This window comes from Phocoena sinus, chromosome 3, assembly GCF_008692025.1.
Source record: "Phocoena sinus isolate mPhoSin1 chromosome 3, mPhoSin1.pri, whole genome shotgun sequence".
Taxonomy (NCBI): Eukaryota; Metazoa; Chordata; class Mammalia; order Artiodactyla; family Phocoenidae; genus Phocoena; species Phocoena sinus.
The window spans coordinates 98,400,207-98,417,030 of record NC_045765.1 but is presented as its reverse complement, the minus strand read 5'-3'; the positions used below and the strand labels follow the sequence as shown (position 1 = coordinate 98,417,030).

Below are 16,824 nucleotides of genomic sequence, written 5' to 3'. Positions count from 1 at the left end.
TCTGGGTTCAATCTTAAGATTCTTGTTTTTCTGTGATTTGTTTTAGTTTGTTTTGGTTTTAAAGCTTTTCTCTTTGGTCAGCGAAATCACTGATTTAGGTGCATTTATTCAGCAAATAGTTTACCTAATGTTTAAAATTTGTCAGCAACTGTTGTAGGTACTAAGAATATAGTAGTAAATAAGCCTGTTTTCCTAATCTCATGAAGCTTACATTCTAAGTAATGTAATAGAAATGGACATGTCTCTATTCTCAGTGACACCTTAATGAACTAAATTATGTTTACTTTATTAGCCAAGGATTAATTAAGGTTTAGTCATTTAAAGAAAAAACTACTTATTCATCCATGAGTAAAACAAAACCATAAAATCACTCTATTCTTGCACCCTTTTATTACTTCTATTATTTAGAAATAGTAATTCTACTTGATAGTCTATTTATAAAGTCAGTTCTATATCTCCAGTTTTATAAAATTATTCAGATAGAATAGCTTACATAAGGTTTACTCAATTAATATTAAATTATTCATTGACTTTTTAGTATTATTCAAAACAGGATATAAAAAACAAATTAAAAATATCTAAGAGACTAGAGTCAACTATTTTCTTTATTCTATGAACTTGACTTTAATACATATCTTCTTCCTACAGCACCTCGGCACTGTCTTCTATGTTGTCTCAATTTTTAAGGGCTGCTCATAGGAGGTAGGTCTATAATCTATAGTACAAAATAAGGTTAGTTGTTTAAGACAAGTATTTCATGGCCTCCTACCAGAATAGAATCTTCCTCAAGAATCTTGCATTTTCTTCTTTTGAGTCACATCAAATAGCTTCTCCACTTCCACACACCCTGGTCTCATCCACTGGGTGGTCAGCATACAGTCTACTTAACAACAGCTGGGGGAAAACAACCACCCTGAATAACCTCCATTTTGATATAAAAATTACAACTCCCAAGAGCCATAAAGCACTGTGGTCCTGACTTGCTGACCTCGGCCAACTGTTGTGGCCACTCACAAATGAACTCAGTAAGGAAATTAGAAAAACTCTGGAATGTGTTTTTTTGGCCAGAATAAACTCAATCTAGAGAGAGGAAAAGAGACTCTCCATTTTATTTTTCAGGGTAATGTCTATCACAGGGAAGGCCTAATGAACTCTCAAACACACCAAGATTTTTTTTTTTTTTTTTTGGCTACACATCCATTTCAGGTGGACCCTCCTTTACCCAGGGTCCTTTGTGGGCAAGCAGCTGCACTGTGAAATTACTTTGGTAGTTAAACAAAAATAAAATATTTTCCCTTTTGAAGTGGTTAAAACAAGATTCTTCAGCTATCACAGAAGGAACCATGTAGCATGAGCTAGAAATATTATCTTATTAGACTTGTTCTTTCTTCTCAACTATTTCATTCATTTGGACATTTTATTCAGTACTTACTAGGTGAAAGATACTAAGTAAAGGCTTCATTTGTCTGACGTAGAAAAACAAAATCCTTTGCTAGCTGAGTAATTTACAGTGATTGCATTATCATCAAGCTTCTTCTAGATGACTGAATTTTTATTTAGGGCAGAGGACTTGTTGGATACATTCAAATGCATAATATACTTAAAAACAGGGTACTGTATAATCACATATGGGAGGAAAAAAGGTCTAGTGTTGCCAGAGTTAATAGCTCATACATTTCATGGAACAAGTTTGCTTTTGGATATGGCTGAAGCATAATAATTCCTAATGATTTTTCTTTCAAATCTTTCTTGTAAGCATACATCTGCTCCTTTTGAGATTTCATTGTAGATGCTGCCTATGTTGGCCAAAGGGAAAATATCTGTGTTCCCTTCACAACACCTCTCAGTTTGCATTTAATCAAAGGCCTGACTTCATTTGATCTCAGTTCCTCATCGCTATTTTTCACACTTCACCTTAGAGGCAACGGGGTTACCAAAGAGAAGCATTGCTTTTGGAGTGATGGTGAGGGGCAAATTTCATTGCAAAGTTGAGCAAAGTGTTGGACTGGTGTGCTCATCATCCTTATTGAATTCTTTGCCAAGGAAATCCAATCCATGATAAATAGACAAATGTCTGAAATCATTGTGGCTCAGTCTCTGACGAGGCAGCTGCCTCCATGCTGTGTTCGTTGTTCCGGGATATTGTAAATACTAATATTTTATAAGCTCTGGAGCAGTTGAGAAATGAATCTCATAAACATAATTCAGTATTTCCAAGTTTTCAGAAACACACAGCCTGAAAGAATCTCACTCTTGGTCAGCCTGTGGGCTTGGACGTCAGCTCCGGGAGCTGTGATGGGCAGAGGAAATTTGGAATATGCAAAGTCTCAACTGCTGCCTCTCAGAAAGATAGGAAGTTTGAGTGTAATGACCATATATAATTTCTAGTGGTTTAAAATGATAGATTAGAAAAGAATACCTGCATTTAAAATTTATAAAAAGTGTTGTAGCATAAATTAATAAAACCAGTTTGAAAAGATAGGTTTAAAAAAGCCACAGTGTTGCTTACTAAAACGGCACCATAATTATTTATTTTCTCTTCCAGCAGAAACAAAGGATGTTATATCGTATCGCATGCAAAGCATCAACTGAGGGTATTCTGTTAAAACACTAAACTAATTAAGTCACACTCTTTTTGAATTCTCACTCTCTGGCAAATTTCTGGATCTAACCTATATCTGTGGCCCCTTTCTTCCTTATGTGCTTATTTCTATATTCACAGAACCAAGCCTCTTTGCTCTTTCTCAATTCTTTTCTTCTCTCTCATAACTAACTGTGTCTTCTTTGAAGGTGGTGACTCTTCTGCCCACTAACCACTTAGGTTTGCTTTGCAGAGAAGTACCTCTCCGTGTAGTATGTGTATCATTCTAGAAGTGCAACAAAAAATAAAGATAGCGACTCCCTTTATATACTGGAGATAGACAGCTTAGTGGATATGCAGACAAATGGATAAGGACTGAAATAACACCTACATCTTAAATCCCTACAACCAATAAAAACATATTGATTAATACATGGCTAAAACACTGTGTAAGAGTAATAAAGTAGATGAAAATATTTTGTAAATTATATAGCACTATACACACATTACTGTGATTGTTTTCCCTTTAAGACACTGCACTGAGAGTGAATTAAATAAGATGCCAATTGCCTATCAAAAACGTAGCCTTAATTAGAGTTGGGAACCCCCCTCTTTGTATTAAAGGGCAATAATGATGGAAAGACCTGCTACATGTGGGATCTTTTCTTTATCCTAAGTCGGTGATGCTATTTGGGTAACAACTGATGAAAGGACTAGGGTGCCAACCAATTTGCAGTTAAGTGGCTAATTAAGACCCAAAGCAAAGCTGCCAGGAGGTTGGGTCTTCTAGCTTTAAAGTGACACATAAAACCAATTAGAATGGAGCTGGCTTTGCTAGGACATATTTAAATTTGGACACAAGTTTGGGCCAGTTATTACTTTATGTTAATATATTCTCTCGTAAGACAGCATCAGAGAGAAAAGGGAATCATTTAGGACATAAGAAATAAATTACTTGGATTCACTGAATTTCAGATGCGAATAAAAAGCAAAACTATAAAACCCATTTCTACGTTTGCAGTCCTAACAGGGGTAGTAGAGTAATTAGATTTCCTAGTCTCAGAGGAAAAGAGAATAGTACACGAAGCATACTGTTATCCACGAGGAGAAAAATCCCTTAATTCTTGCACGTGTTGTCACCTGTCTGTCATATTGTCTGAGTGTGACACCTAGCCCAGAATGGCAAGATTTTTAGAATAGTTATATTTCAACTTGGGACAATCCAGTGTTCCATTTAAATATAGCCGCTCTAATAGCAGAGGGGGAAAGACAGATTCTTTCCGGGTGTAGAGAGAAGGTTTGAAGTTGAGGAAAAGTAAAGAGGATTGGAGAAGATGGAAATTATAACACAAATTATCCACGTGTAAGGGAATACTGGTTGGGGGAGAGTAGACAACTTTTAAAATCATAGCGCCAGAGGCATCTGAGAGTTGTGGGAAAGCACAGTCCATTTATACCTTGCTCTTGTGATTTATGATGTCACCATTAAACCCCTTGATGGCATTATATCCTTGTAATTTGCAGTTGCCTAGCATTTTTTCTATATACAACTCAATAACTCATTGTGTAGCTACTTCACACACACATAAACACACACATTAGTGTGAATGTGTGTGTGCTGAATCTGTCATCAGTGGAAACCATGATTTTTGATGTAATAATAAGTTAGGTTAATAAAAGGCAAGAAATCACAGGCTGGATGTGTAGTCACTGTAACACCAGCTTTGTCATGAGGCATCGCAAGGAGACAGCACTGCGTGTTACTATAAACATATCATTTAGATGGTGTATATATTCTTTTTAAGAATTAAAGAAGCAAAATTGTTTGCAGGGTCAGCCAAAAGTCGTTATTAAAGGAAATATGTGAGATTGCACGAAGATAAAGAAGGAAATATATTCAATTCACCTCAACATTGTAGTAATAGGATTAGAAAATAACAGGATTAGAAATATTAAACCTTCAGGGCTAAATTCTGCTGCCCCCGGAGATGTGTGGTTGGATCTCCTCCCTGCCCAGGGAATTTCTGTTTCCTTCCAGAGAGCCTGGTCCCGGCCAGTAATTGTGACACCGTAAATCTGGGAAAGAGAAGGTTTTGGAACCTTTGCTTTAAGACTATAATACAACTAGTCATTAGCATTTCTGCGGGGGTGAGAGGTTCAATATCTCTTAGGTTAGCTTTTAAACTGACTTCTGTAATTATTCTCCAGTGGAAACATGAATGCCAGCGACTTTCTGGAGAGTTATTTTTATTTCTATTTGACTATTTTAGCTGCAATGCTGGATATACACTGCTGGATCTCTGAGAATGTTGTTCTAAAATGCTATATTTATAAAATGACCAAAGAGCACATGCTGCCTGGATTAAATTTATCCCAAGATGAGAGGTTTTATCTCTAATCATCTGCTTGTTGACTAATCTGGGTGCTTCTTGTGCAGGTTTGATAGCTGAAATGTAACAGGCTAAAGTAACGCAGATCCTAAAGGGGTATCCCTTTGTCTCTGCCTCTGCCTTCCTGAAACCTGGAGATAATGAACGCTGCTGCTTTAAATTCATCATGCCATAGAGTAACATCCTCATTGAATGAGACTGCTAGTTTGATACAAGAAAAAGTGGGGTGCTCTCTTTAAAGGCGTGTAATATATAAGATCACAAAATGATTTCGCTTCTCAGGAAAATATTTTTAAAATACATAGGATGGCTTTTCCACAATGTGTTTAAAGCCCACATGAAGTATAATTCTGGAGTATTTGTTTCTATGGAATTGTATTCTCAGCTATTCTGTGGTCCATGTTACATTATAATGTTATTATTTTCACATGAGTCTCATATATTAGACTGTGAACTCCTTGACCAAAGGGACCTGTACTTGCCATGCTTACATTCTCACCAGAATTTCACACAATTCCAGGCACATTACAAGCATTCACTAAATATACCTTAAGAAAGATTGACTATTCTGTGTTTAAGACACTCAATGGTGAGCAATACACCCCTGTTACCTGCAGTAACTTCTTCCAGGGGCTGCCTTTCTTTGCTTTAGGGTTTAGTTACAAAAGTCTAAATTGGGATTAGATCCTGTGTCTTACAGATCTGCCTTCCATGAACTGAGGAAATCAGTAAGAAGGATATTCATAACAAGTTCAATAGCCCAGCCTCTCTCTTTGGAAGTTTTTAACGCCACCAAAGAAAAATTAATGAATGAGAAACTCTTAAGAAAGAGAGTTTTGGAGTGAGCACACAATCACTTGCCTTTCTGCTGTGCTATACTAGGGCCTATCAAAAACTGTAAGCAGCTTTACTGCTGGCTACCTTTTCTCCCATGGGTTATTTCCTTTTCTATTAAGTAATTCCTTAATGCCCAGGGAGTTAAACATTCTGTTGAAAAGAGAGTTCTTAGCATCTTCTATGATTCAAAGCCTGACTGCAAAGTTTTTCTTGATCTTGTAATTTTAAAGTGCTACCGGTATAGTTAAATGTCTCTCTCATGATATATTTATTTTAGTGATATTTTTAAGGTTATGCACGTTTGAAGACAGATGTTGTGTAATAAGAATCTTACTCTGAAGCATTTTCTACCTCATTTTGCTGTTATCTAAAACCTTTTAGAAGCCAGCTACACATTCGGCCTTTTTTTCTTTTTTTTTAACTTTATTTATTTTTGGCTGCATTGGGTCTTCGTTGCTGCACGCGGGCTTTCTCTAGCTGCGTCGAGCGGGGGCTGCTCTTCGTTGAGGTGCGCAGGCTTCCCCTTGCGGTGGCTTCTCTTGTTGCGGAGCACGGGCTCTTGGCGCGTCGGCTTCAGCAGTTGCAGCACACAGGCTCAGTAGTTGTGGCTCATGGGCTCTAGAGCACAGGCTCAGTAGTTGTGGCACACGGGGCTTAGCTGCTCCGCGGCATGTGGGATCTTCCGGGACCAGGGCTCGAACCCGTGTCCCCTGCATTGGCAGGCATATTCTCAACCACTGCGCCACCAGGGAAGCCCTGGCCTTTTCTAATTCTTATCCCAATACAAAAATCAGAGTAGTAGCTAAAGAAAAAGGGAAAATCAAAGATATTTTGATTTCTATTTTGTTTTGTTTTCCCCTGGGGCTGATGAAAGCATCACCTCTGCAATTTCCAGCCAACGTTTTAGAGGTGCACGAGAATGTCCACCAAAAAAGGAAATTCTTTTAAACACATTTTGTGAATCTATTTAGCGTTTCTTCCCTAATGAAAAGCATGCATTGCAATTATTGTCAAAGGTGGAAAATTTTATTTTCTTGATTTTTAAATGGAGATATGATTCAATTATAAATAGTCTTCTCTTGAAATTAGTACATCAGCAGAGAGAACTTATTTATTTGCCAATTTTCCCCTCTCCTGCTTTTGATAAAAATCGTAGACTATGGTCTTTGAATTTTTGTTGTTTCCAGGGGTCCAATGTCTTATTGGCCTTGGTCAGGGTAGGAGCAGTTTTGGAAATGATATGTTGCTCTTCAATATCATAGTGATGTATTATCTAAGAGCTGACATGGTTTTAGCAGTTTGGCATTTTAAAGGGACTTGCCAGAATGGATACAGCATACTGAGGTGTGAGTGTGTGTGTGTGTGTGTGTGTGTGTGTGTGTGTGTGTGTGTGCGTGCACACATGTGAGTGTAATCCTCAAGTGAAGAGACATCTATTCTGGTATTAGCCGTGTACTTGGGCCCATCTACAGTTTGATTGTACATCAGTTATGATGTGTTTCTTTCTAACAGGAAGGATACCGATCTTGATGAATAGCTAAAAGGTAAGATCATTCTTAAAGGTGTGAGTGATTAATAATGGCTATGCATAGATTTTTTCTAAGAGTGTAAATAAAATATATCATTCACTTGAAGGGCAGGAGTTTGGCACAGTGATTCACAGTGCATTTAAAAGCATAAAAAGTCAAACCCAGGGTCTCTTCTAAGCATGTCAAAGAGGAAGCTGGCTTAACCATTTGAAATATCTGAGTAAATGTTGAAATATTTGAGTGGATGTAGAGAAATCATATGCCTTATGGAATACTGAAGATGGAACTAATATTATTAATTGCCACCAATTAAACACAATCAAAATTTTCTCCTTTAGTAGCTAACAAGTAATAGTATGACAGAGATAAGTGGATTAAAAAAATGGTATTTGTGTACTATGGCATTTGGACTATACATTTCGATCCAACTAAGATTTACTACATAACCTTTAGATTAGCAGTTCCTGTGGGAAGTTGCTGTATTAGCATAAATCGTGGCTTTAACATGGTCAGTATTCATACCAAAGTACATAGGGCCCTATCAAATTGTTAACTAGAGCAACAAGACTGACAAAACTTGAAGACAGAAGAATTATTCTAGTGGTGGTATCAAAGGACAGTAACAAGCAACCTGTATAGTTGGTCTTTGTTAATTTCTTGCCAATGGTCTAGAGCTCATGACGTTTTCACAATGCATACGACAACAAACTTCTTGGTGATACACTACCTGTCACGCTCTCCTATGGTCTAGCATCACAGGGATTGTGCATGTCACAGAAGGAAAGAGTCTCAACCCTGGGGTCAGGGTGGGGTTCACCATTTCTTCCACAAGTCCCAGTTAAATGGAGGAGCATGAATTATGTCTTTCTAGTGAAGGTGGAAAAACAAGTGACTGTCATCATAAACTATATAAAAAGAAACATTGGTGACTGTCTAGGATCAAATGCCTATATCCACTGGAGACAAAAACAAGATTCATCATTTATACATATATATAATCTTAAGATATATATATATATAATCTTAAGAATAAAGATTTACAAGTCACTGAATTTTTAAAAGACTTTATTGACTTAATGTCTTATAAAAGATGCCATGAATATCATTTTCCTCATTTCATGACTCTCCGTGTGAGGACAGAGGGCATACATCCTGGGTATGAGAGAAGGCACAGTGGCATTCTCTCCCTGCTGTTATCATGGCCCTTTTCCCTGTGTTCTTCGGCTGCCCATGTTCCCTGCAAGTCAGGGCTCGTGCAAACAAGCCAAGAAGGAGGCCTATTGATGGATGGAGATCTGACAAATACACTGACACCATCTGAAGCACCACTTTTGAACATGAAGGGCAAAAACGTAGGAAAGACCAAAGGATCATGTCACAGGTGAGACTTCACTCTACCAAAATGTTCATAGGATTTTCAGAATCTAAACTCCCTTTGAGAAACTCTAAGGTAATGATACGCTTTTACTGACTTGAATACAGCATGGTATGCAGCCCTCCCCACTCCTCTATACTGTCTCTCTTAAAATACACAATTTGAGAATCTTCTGCCTCTGGGTGTGTGGGCGCCAATATGTGTGTACATTATAGGTGTGTAGATCTTCTGAATACCTTGGGCTTCCTGGGGTAGTAGGATTTAAAATTGGTCCAGTTCTACTAAATAATACATGCCAGGATTTGGGAATCTTTGAATAAACATGGAACATGTTTCTCATAACACATATTCAAACACAGAAATCAAAGGTGTGTCTCCAGAATAGAAATATTTAAATGATTGTCTGCATGTGGTAAACATTCTAGTGAAACACTATCATGTGTTGTACTAAGTTCTAACTCCAAGTTGTATGTTTCAGGGTAAGTAAAAATGAAAGCATCAAGTGGCTCAGAGAAATCAGGACTGGGAGGGTGATGCTTGGGGGGTGGATAACTGTAGACGTACTAAAAGATACAGTAGTGTATCGCTCTCCTCCAAATTTCCTTTTTAGGATGTATCTATTTGGGGATTTCGTAAAGATACATTTATACTTTTGTTCACCTAATTTTAATGAGAACACCCTAATCTGAAAAACAAATACTATTTTAATATAATGTGAGTCATATGCAAATAATCACATTGTGGTTTATGGGTAAGTGAAATATACTAACCTACCATCAGGCAGACAATTAAACAACTATGTTTGTTTAATTGAACCTTTGAACCTTTCCCAACAAGTGTGGATTTTTTTTCTCTTGACTTTGCCTCTAGAAGGTGAGGGCGAACAAATCATTTCCACTGTCTCTCCTGTCTGCTACATGGCCATGGGAGTGAAGGAATCTATCTTAGTTTTCCTCCTCCTCTCCTGTTGCCTATCAGGATCCTTCCCAAGCTTCACTTTTCCCTGTCCTTTAAAGAAATCTTCAGGGAGCAAGTGGATGCCACTAACTACACAGTGAGTCCAGAGAAGGCCATGACTTCTTATTCTCACACTGGTTGCTGTCATGGCCAAATGGCAAAATGACACATTGAATAAGAGTGAGATGACAACCAGATCACATCCATATCTGAAACGTAAGGGAGATGAAATAACTGAAGTGCTAAGACACATGGCCATACTTACTTTGGATTTCCCCAAAGGGTACAGTCTCTAAAATCTATCCCTGATTTCATCCCTTCTGTGATGACACAGAGATTCTGTCATGTATTTTTATTTTCTGTTGTTATCTTTTTCTGACCATCATCACCTCTGTCCTCTCCAACTCCTCAACTCCTCAGGATCTGGAAAGACCCCAGGTTTGCTTGGGCAAAAAACTTTCTACGCAGAGGTCCCTGACTATGGAGTCACTAGTGATTTCAAGATTTAAAACATGATTATTATTTTCTTGTTTTATTTCCTTGTACTCTTCCATTCTTCCTTAATCATCATAGGACCATTTGCAGATTATCGCTCATTTAAGAGCCACCTAGCTCCATAACTTAGCAAATCAAGGAGTTGCTCACCAAATGACCAGCAAAGAGACAATCTGGTAGAACAGTAATATAAGGAATGAGTGTCTTTCCACTAGAATCTGCCCAGTTCTGGTCATCAGTACATTACATTGTACAAGGGGGGAAGCTATTCTTTATTGGAGTTGCAATTAGCTCTTCTATCCAGAATGTAGTCACACTTTAATTTTAATTGTTTGTTTTAAATGTGTTCTGCTTGATTCCTTTGACTAAAAATATACACCATCAAACCAAACAGGTGTTTTAATGAGAAAGGTATTTACAGAACAATGCAGGTGAGGTATTTCCAGATTGACTGGATGCAGTTTTAATGACACAATCATCCACAAGTGTGTGCTAACCCCTACCACATTCCAATGACTTATGTATCAACACCACAGAGTATAGGAAGATTCTCCCCCATTTAAAATAATTTGCAGTGACTATTTGAAAACACTAAGAAGAAGGAAAAGGAGGAGGTGGAGAGAAAAAAGAGGGAGGAGAAGAAGAAGAGAACTACTCCAATGAAAAATAATAAAATCACAGGAATACATTCTATTCTAATGATGCTAAACTCTGCATCAGTTATATTTAGTCCCTTCTACCTCCAACTCACAAGCCTCCTTTGGTGTTACCATGTTTAATAGACTTTTCAGTAAGTTCCAAAGAATCCATTAGGTATTAAAATTCCAGAAACATTATTTGCTGGAGACCAAGTGTACACAGATACTATGTTCAGCATCTGAATGTTACAGAAAACTTCTCCAAAATGGCCCATATGTTCTTGGAGAAAAAGCAGCAGTCCTGACAGTGAACCATGAAATATTCTGGAGGCAAATGGCAGAGCGCCAGTGTCTTAAGGGACGGCATTTCCCACTTTAAATAACAGACAAAATAATGCTTTAAAATGTTCTTGGTGATGCATGATTCAGTAAACCCTTCAAGGCGTTGTAAGAAAAACCTTTTCTTCTTAAGACTGATGTTGGAAAGAATCAGACAAAAATTAAGAATTGCTCTGCCAGGCAGCATAAAGAATCAATGGGGGTCTTTCTGAAATTCAGGAAATTCAATGAATCGATAGACTGTTAGGAACCAGGCCACACATGCTGAAAGTGATTCTTTATAAGGACTAGATACAGAGATAACACAAGGCTCTTCAGAAAACCCTGAGTACAAGCATGCATTAAAAGAAGCTAACTTGTGTACTAGCAGGAAATGAAAACAGCTTATTCTTTAACAGGCATCTGCAAATGGGGACATTTGGCAAGGGTAAACCAATGCTTAATTGCAAGATAAGCAATTTACAGGTAAACATCAAAATGTATTTTTTCATTTCTCATTTGATTTTTGTCATTTCTAGTTCACTTACCCTGTCTCTAAAAATGGCAAAATCTCTGTCATTAAATAATTTGGATTTAATTGACATTCCCCAAGGCAAGCAAGCTGGAAGTATAATAATTCCTTTGAAAGCAAACACTCTTTGATGACTACAAGCATCAAGTATGATCAGAGAATTCTTCTTGGTCACTTTACAAGGGTCTATCCATCTTTATGTGGCCTATGACACCAAAATTAAAATGTATAAAGTGGTTCCTGAAAAATTATAAATAGTCAGTGGGGCAGCTGGGTACCTAAAAAAGATTCTTTTCATTATTATGGAAGAAACACTAGACTAAACCACTTACTCTATCCATGGTTGTATTTTAAATAATTTAATTTACCATTAAGACATGAAATTTACCCAACTGAAATCATCACAATTTCTTATCCTTTCTCTCAAAAAAGAAAAGTCTTTTTAAAAGGGAAGTGAAAGAAAACAAGGAAACTTTTAAAAATTTCATAAGCAAATTGAAAAATTAATTATAATAAGAAATTGATCTTAGAGTTATTACTACTAAGTTTTCAGTTTATTGGCATTATCATACGGTTCATTCACTGACAATTAAGCCAGGATCAGCAAACATATAGTTTTTGAATCCATTAGATAATAATACTGTAGACTATGATTTCTCCTTGTGGTGGGATTTTAACTGTGTCTAAATAATCCGGGGGAAAAGACTCTCTTAAAGTATTTAGGACACATAAAATTTAAAATCTAACACTTGCAGTAAAATTAAGTATTAGTTAAGGTAATAATGTGACAATTACTCAAAAAATGTTGCACTTTCTATAGTGGATGCTGGCACAGGAACAAGATCAATGCATGTACTTCGTTCATTTGAACAATTTTAAAATATGTCTAGAGAGCTGGAGAGGGGCCAGGCGGAGCGGCCATGGAGGGTCAGCGCTGGCTGCCGCTGGAGGCCAATCCCGAGGTCACCAACCAGTTTCTCAAACAATTAGGTCTACATCCTAACTGGCAGTTTGTTGATGTATATGGAATGGATCCTGAACTCCTTAGCATGGTACCAAGACCTGTGTGTGCAGTGTTGCTTCTCTTCCCTATTACAGAAAAGTATGAAGTATTCAAAACAGAAGAAGAGGAAAAAATAAAATCTCAGGGACAACATATTACATCATCAGTGTATTTCATGAGGCAAACAATCAACAGGGCCTGTGGAACAACTGGACTAATCCATGCTATTGCCAACAATAAAGACAAGATGCACTTTGAATCTGGATCGACCTTGAAAAAATTCCTGGAGGAGTCTGCATCACTGAGCCCTGAAGAACAAGCCATATACCTGGGGAACTATGACTCCATTCGAGTTACTCATGAGACCAGTGACCATGAAGGTCAGACTGAGGCACACACACAAAAAATATAGATGAAAAAGTAGATCTTCATTTTATTGCATTAGTTCATGTAGATGGGCATCTCTATGAATTAGATGGATGGAAACCATTTCCAATTAACCATGGGGAAACTAGTGATGAAACTTTATTAGAGGATGCCATAGAAGTTTTCAAGAAGTTTATGGAATGTGACCCTGATGAACGGAGATTCAATGCCATTGCTATTTCTGCAGCATAGCTTGTCCAGAATGGAAACACCAAATACTGTATTATTTGCAACAAAATTAAATTTCTTCTGTCATACACTAATTCAAAAAGTTTGATATTTTTCATTAACTTGACTGATTAAATTTTATGTGAACTAAAAAATAAATAAAATATGTAGCATGTAGCACGCAGTGGATGATCAGTTTAGAATGTCTGAATCGTATCTCTGTAAATAATTACATTTGAAATGTATTACAAAATCCATGGGCCCATATGAGGTAGAAATGAAGACTTAGAACAATGGGTAGAGAAGAAGTCGTTACATATTTGTCTATTGTATAATCAGTGCATATGATGATTCTTCTTAGTATCCAGGCTCTATCTCTTCCTGTTCAGGTTCAAGAACAATCTCTCGATGTTATTTATTGTCTAATGTGTCATTTCCTAACTAATGTCATACCTCACAATACATGAAAAAGACAGCAGTGTCATTACTAGTCATAAAGCCATAGCTCTTCAGAATGCATTTGTATTGAAATAATATAGATCTTCTTGCTACTCCAGTTCCCTAATACCGTTTATTTAGTTACAACATTACTCATGATGCTGCTCCACCCAATGGCTTCATTGTGCCATCAAAGGTAATAACTGCTTCACTGATGAGAACTACAAATAAATGCAAATCTTACCCAAAGTATGCAGGAAAGTGTGAGTTATTATTTTCTGTTATTTCAATTTTATCAAACAGAATTTTATAAACACAGAATAACATATCTTAATATGTCTTCCCTTGAAATCTTTAGCTAAAGTCACTGCATTCCTAGAATGTAATACCTTTCAATGTTGACCACATATGGCCACCAGTGAGGAAGATTGCTGAGGGTCCCATGAGCTGAGCAAGAAGAACAGTCCTATTCACACAAGGAATGTCCATCCATTTTCAGCAAGGCTTAAGACTACCCAGGGGAGTATGCCTCCACATCAATCACAGGCAAGAGAAAACTTGATCAGAAGGGCTGATGCGGGCTTCCCTGGTGGCGCAGTGGTTGAGGGTCTGCCTGCCGATGCAGGGGACGCGGGTTCGTGTCCCAGTCTGGGAAGATCCCACGTGCTACGGAGCGGCTGGGCCCATGAGCCATGGCCGCTGAGCCTGTGCGTCCGGAGCCTGTGCTCCGCAACGGGAGAGGCCACAACAGTGAGAGGTGCACAAAAAAAAAAAAAAAAAAGAAAAGAAGGGCTGATGGGCATCAAGGAGCAACATCCTGGAAAGCCCTCCAAGGAGACAGGCACAGCCTTTGCCAGAGATCTGCCTGACATGCAGTGCAAAGCCTGTGGAAGGAGTAGGGAAACTGTCCTAGGTTAAAACTGGGGGCAGGGGTGGGGTGGGGATGGGCACAAAGTAAAGATCAGAGAAACCATATGACCTGGACACAGAGAGCTGAGAACTGTCCCTGTGGCCCAAGGGTTAGAGGTGGACTATCAGTAGCCTAGGGCCCTAATCTCCACCTGTGTTCAAAGTGAGTGAGATTCACCTGAAATCAACATGTCAGCACTATTCTGGAAGCTTAATCTCATGTGACCCCGTGAAAGAAATGCTTTGGTCTGAACTCAGGTGCCTGACCTGGATGGCCTTCTTGGACCCTGTAGGTCCTAGCCCCCAGAAGGAATCTTTAAAAATTTAGTGGAAGGCGTTCCAAAGTGCAGAGCTCCCTAAGATACAGTGCAGAGCTCCCTAAGATACAGGCCAGAAGCAGGGTCCCTGCTTGCTGGTATTGTGTTTTCCTCAAGTTTCTAAAAAGCCCATAGATACAAACCCTGTCTTCCTATAGCAGCAACACATGTCCCTTTCCATATTACCAGTAATTGCATGTTCAAGTGTATTGCCAGAGAGTAGGCCACCCAATAATATCAGAATACCCTTGCAGGAAAGGATCTTGTCTTGCATTTTTGCTCTGCTCTCTAAAACCTGGCCCAGGGCTGGTCACATAAAAGTCAACAAATACTTCTCGGTTCATAATAGCTAGTTACCAAATACAGTTAACAGGTAAACAATAAAACTGTTAAACAAGAGAAGTCAAGAGGGCTTCCCTGGTGGCGCAGTGGTTGAGAGTCTGCCTGCCGATGCAGGGGTCACGGGTTCGTGCCCCGGTCCGGGAAGATCCCACATGCCGCAGAGTGGCTAGGCCCGTGAGCTGTGGCCACTGAGCCTGAGCGTCTGGAGCCTGTGCTCCACAACGGGAGAGGCCACAACAGTGAGAGGCCCGTGTACCGCAAAAAAAAAAAAAAAAAAAAAGAGAAGTCAAGAGTCATTAATACTGTAAAGGTAACTGTTACTGGAAAAAAACTCATAGTAAGTTGTTCTTCATCATTAAGATTTCAACCTAAAGTAAACAGTGCTGTACACCAATTCTTCGGCCAGAGTGAAAGGGCCGGGTGGATATTCCATTTACTGAAATTATTCACCACATTGAGTCCTCAATATTGTTTCTCTTCCTTTTTTTCATTTTCATTATGAGAAAATAGATGTCTTCTTTCTTTTCACTAAAATAAGTTTAGTACATCATTTTATGTTAAAGTTAATAATGACCTTTCTCTATGACTAACCCTCAACCTACAGTGACCTGTTACCTAGAATGAATGAAGTACCATTTTTTTATAGTCTCTACCACATTATATGTATGTGTACATGTATACGAATGTGCAAGAGCATTGTGCGTACATATGTATACTGTATATTATTTAGATACATATATATATACATGTCTCATCTCCACAGGAAAATTATATCCTTTATGCCAATGAGCATATTTCTTATAGAGCATGAAGCACTTTCCCAGACAGAGAAGGAAGCTGAGAAAAGTTTCTTATATTTGATTAAAGTTTGATCCCACCGTTGGATGTCTACCCTTTGAAATTTTTTGAGAACCTTGATGCTCATTAAAATATAAATGAGATTTAAGAGTGATAGGCAACAGTAATTAAGAAATATCACATTTAGGGCTTCCCTGGTGGCACAGTGGTTGAGAATCTGCCTGCCAATGCAGGGGACACGGGTTTGAGCCCTGGTCCAAGAAGATCCCACATGCCGCGGAGCAACTAGGCCCATGAGCCACAACGACTGAGCCTGCGTGTCTGGAGCCTGTGCTCTGCAATGAGAGGCCGCGATATTGAGAGGCCCACACACGGCGATGAAGAGTGGTTCCCGCTCGCCGCAACTAGAGAAAAGCCCTCACACAGAAATGAAGACCCAACACAGCCATAAATAAATAAATAAATAAATAAATAAATAAGCTTTCATTAAAAAAAAAATAGAAATATCACATTTAAACAATTCTGTGGTAATAAAGGTAGCAGGTAAAAAAGTTAGTGTGGATTTCCCAGGGGATAGATGTACAAGTCCAGGTGATATATCTGCTTCCCAACAGTTCTTTCCCAATACAAACCAAAATCATCACCAGTCATCACCAGTATCTACCACTGCTACTAACAGTACAACCAAGCATGCTAGGTTATTAAGTTCTTGGAAACTGAAGCCATACATTATTCATAATTCTATTCTCAAGTAAATAGGACATAGTAGTA

General features: G+C 38.3%; 1 protein-coding gene across 1 annotated transcript; it reads left to right on the top strand.

Moving 5' to 3' along the window:
- Nucleotides 1-12,285: 12,285 nt before the first annotated feature.
- LOC116751553 (ubiquitin carboxyl-terminal hydrolase isozyme L3-like) lies at nucleotides 12,286-13,791 on the top strand. The gene is given in 2 exon segments (XM_032627610.1): nucleotides 12,286-13,055; nucleotides 13,058-13,791. Coding segments are annotated over 2 exon segments (699 nt in total). The 5' UTR covers nucleotides 12,286-12,572; the 3' UTR covers nucleotides 13,274-13,791.
- The last annotated feature ends 3,033 nt before the right edge of the window (nucleotides 13,792-16,824 follow it).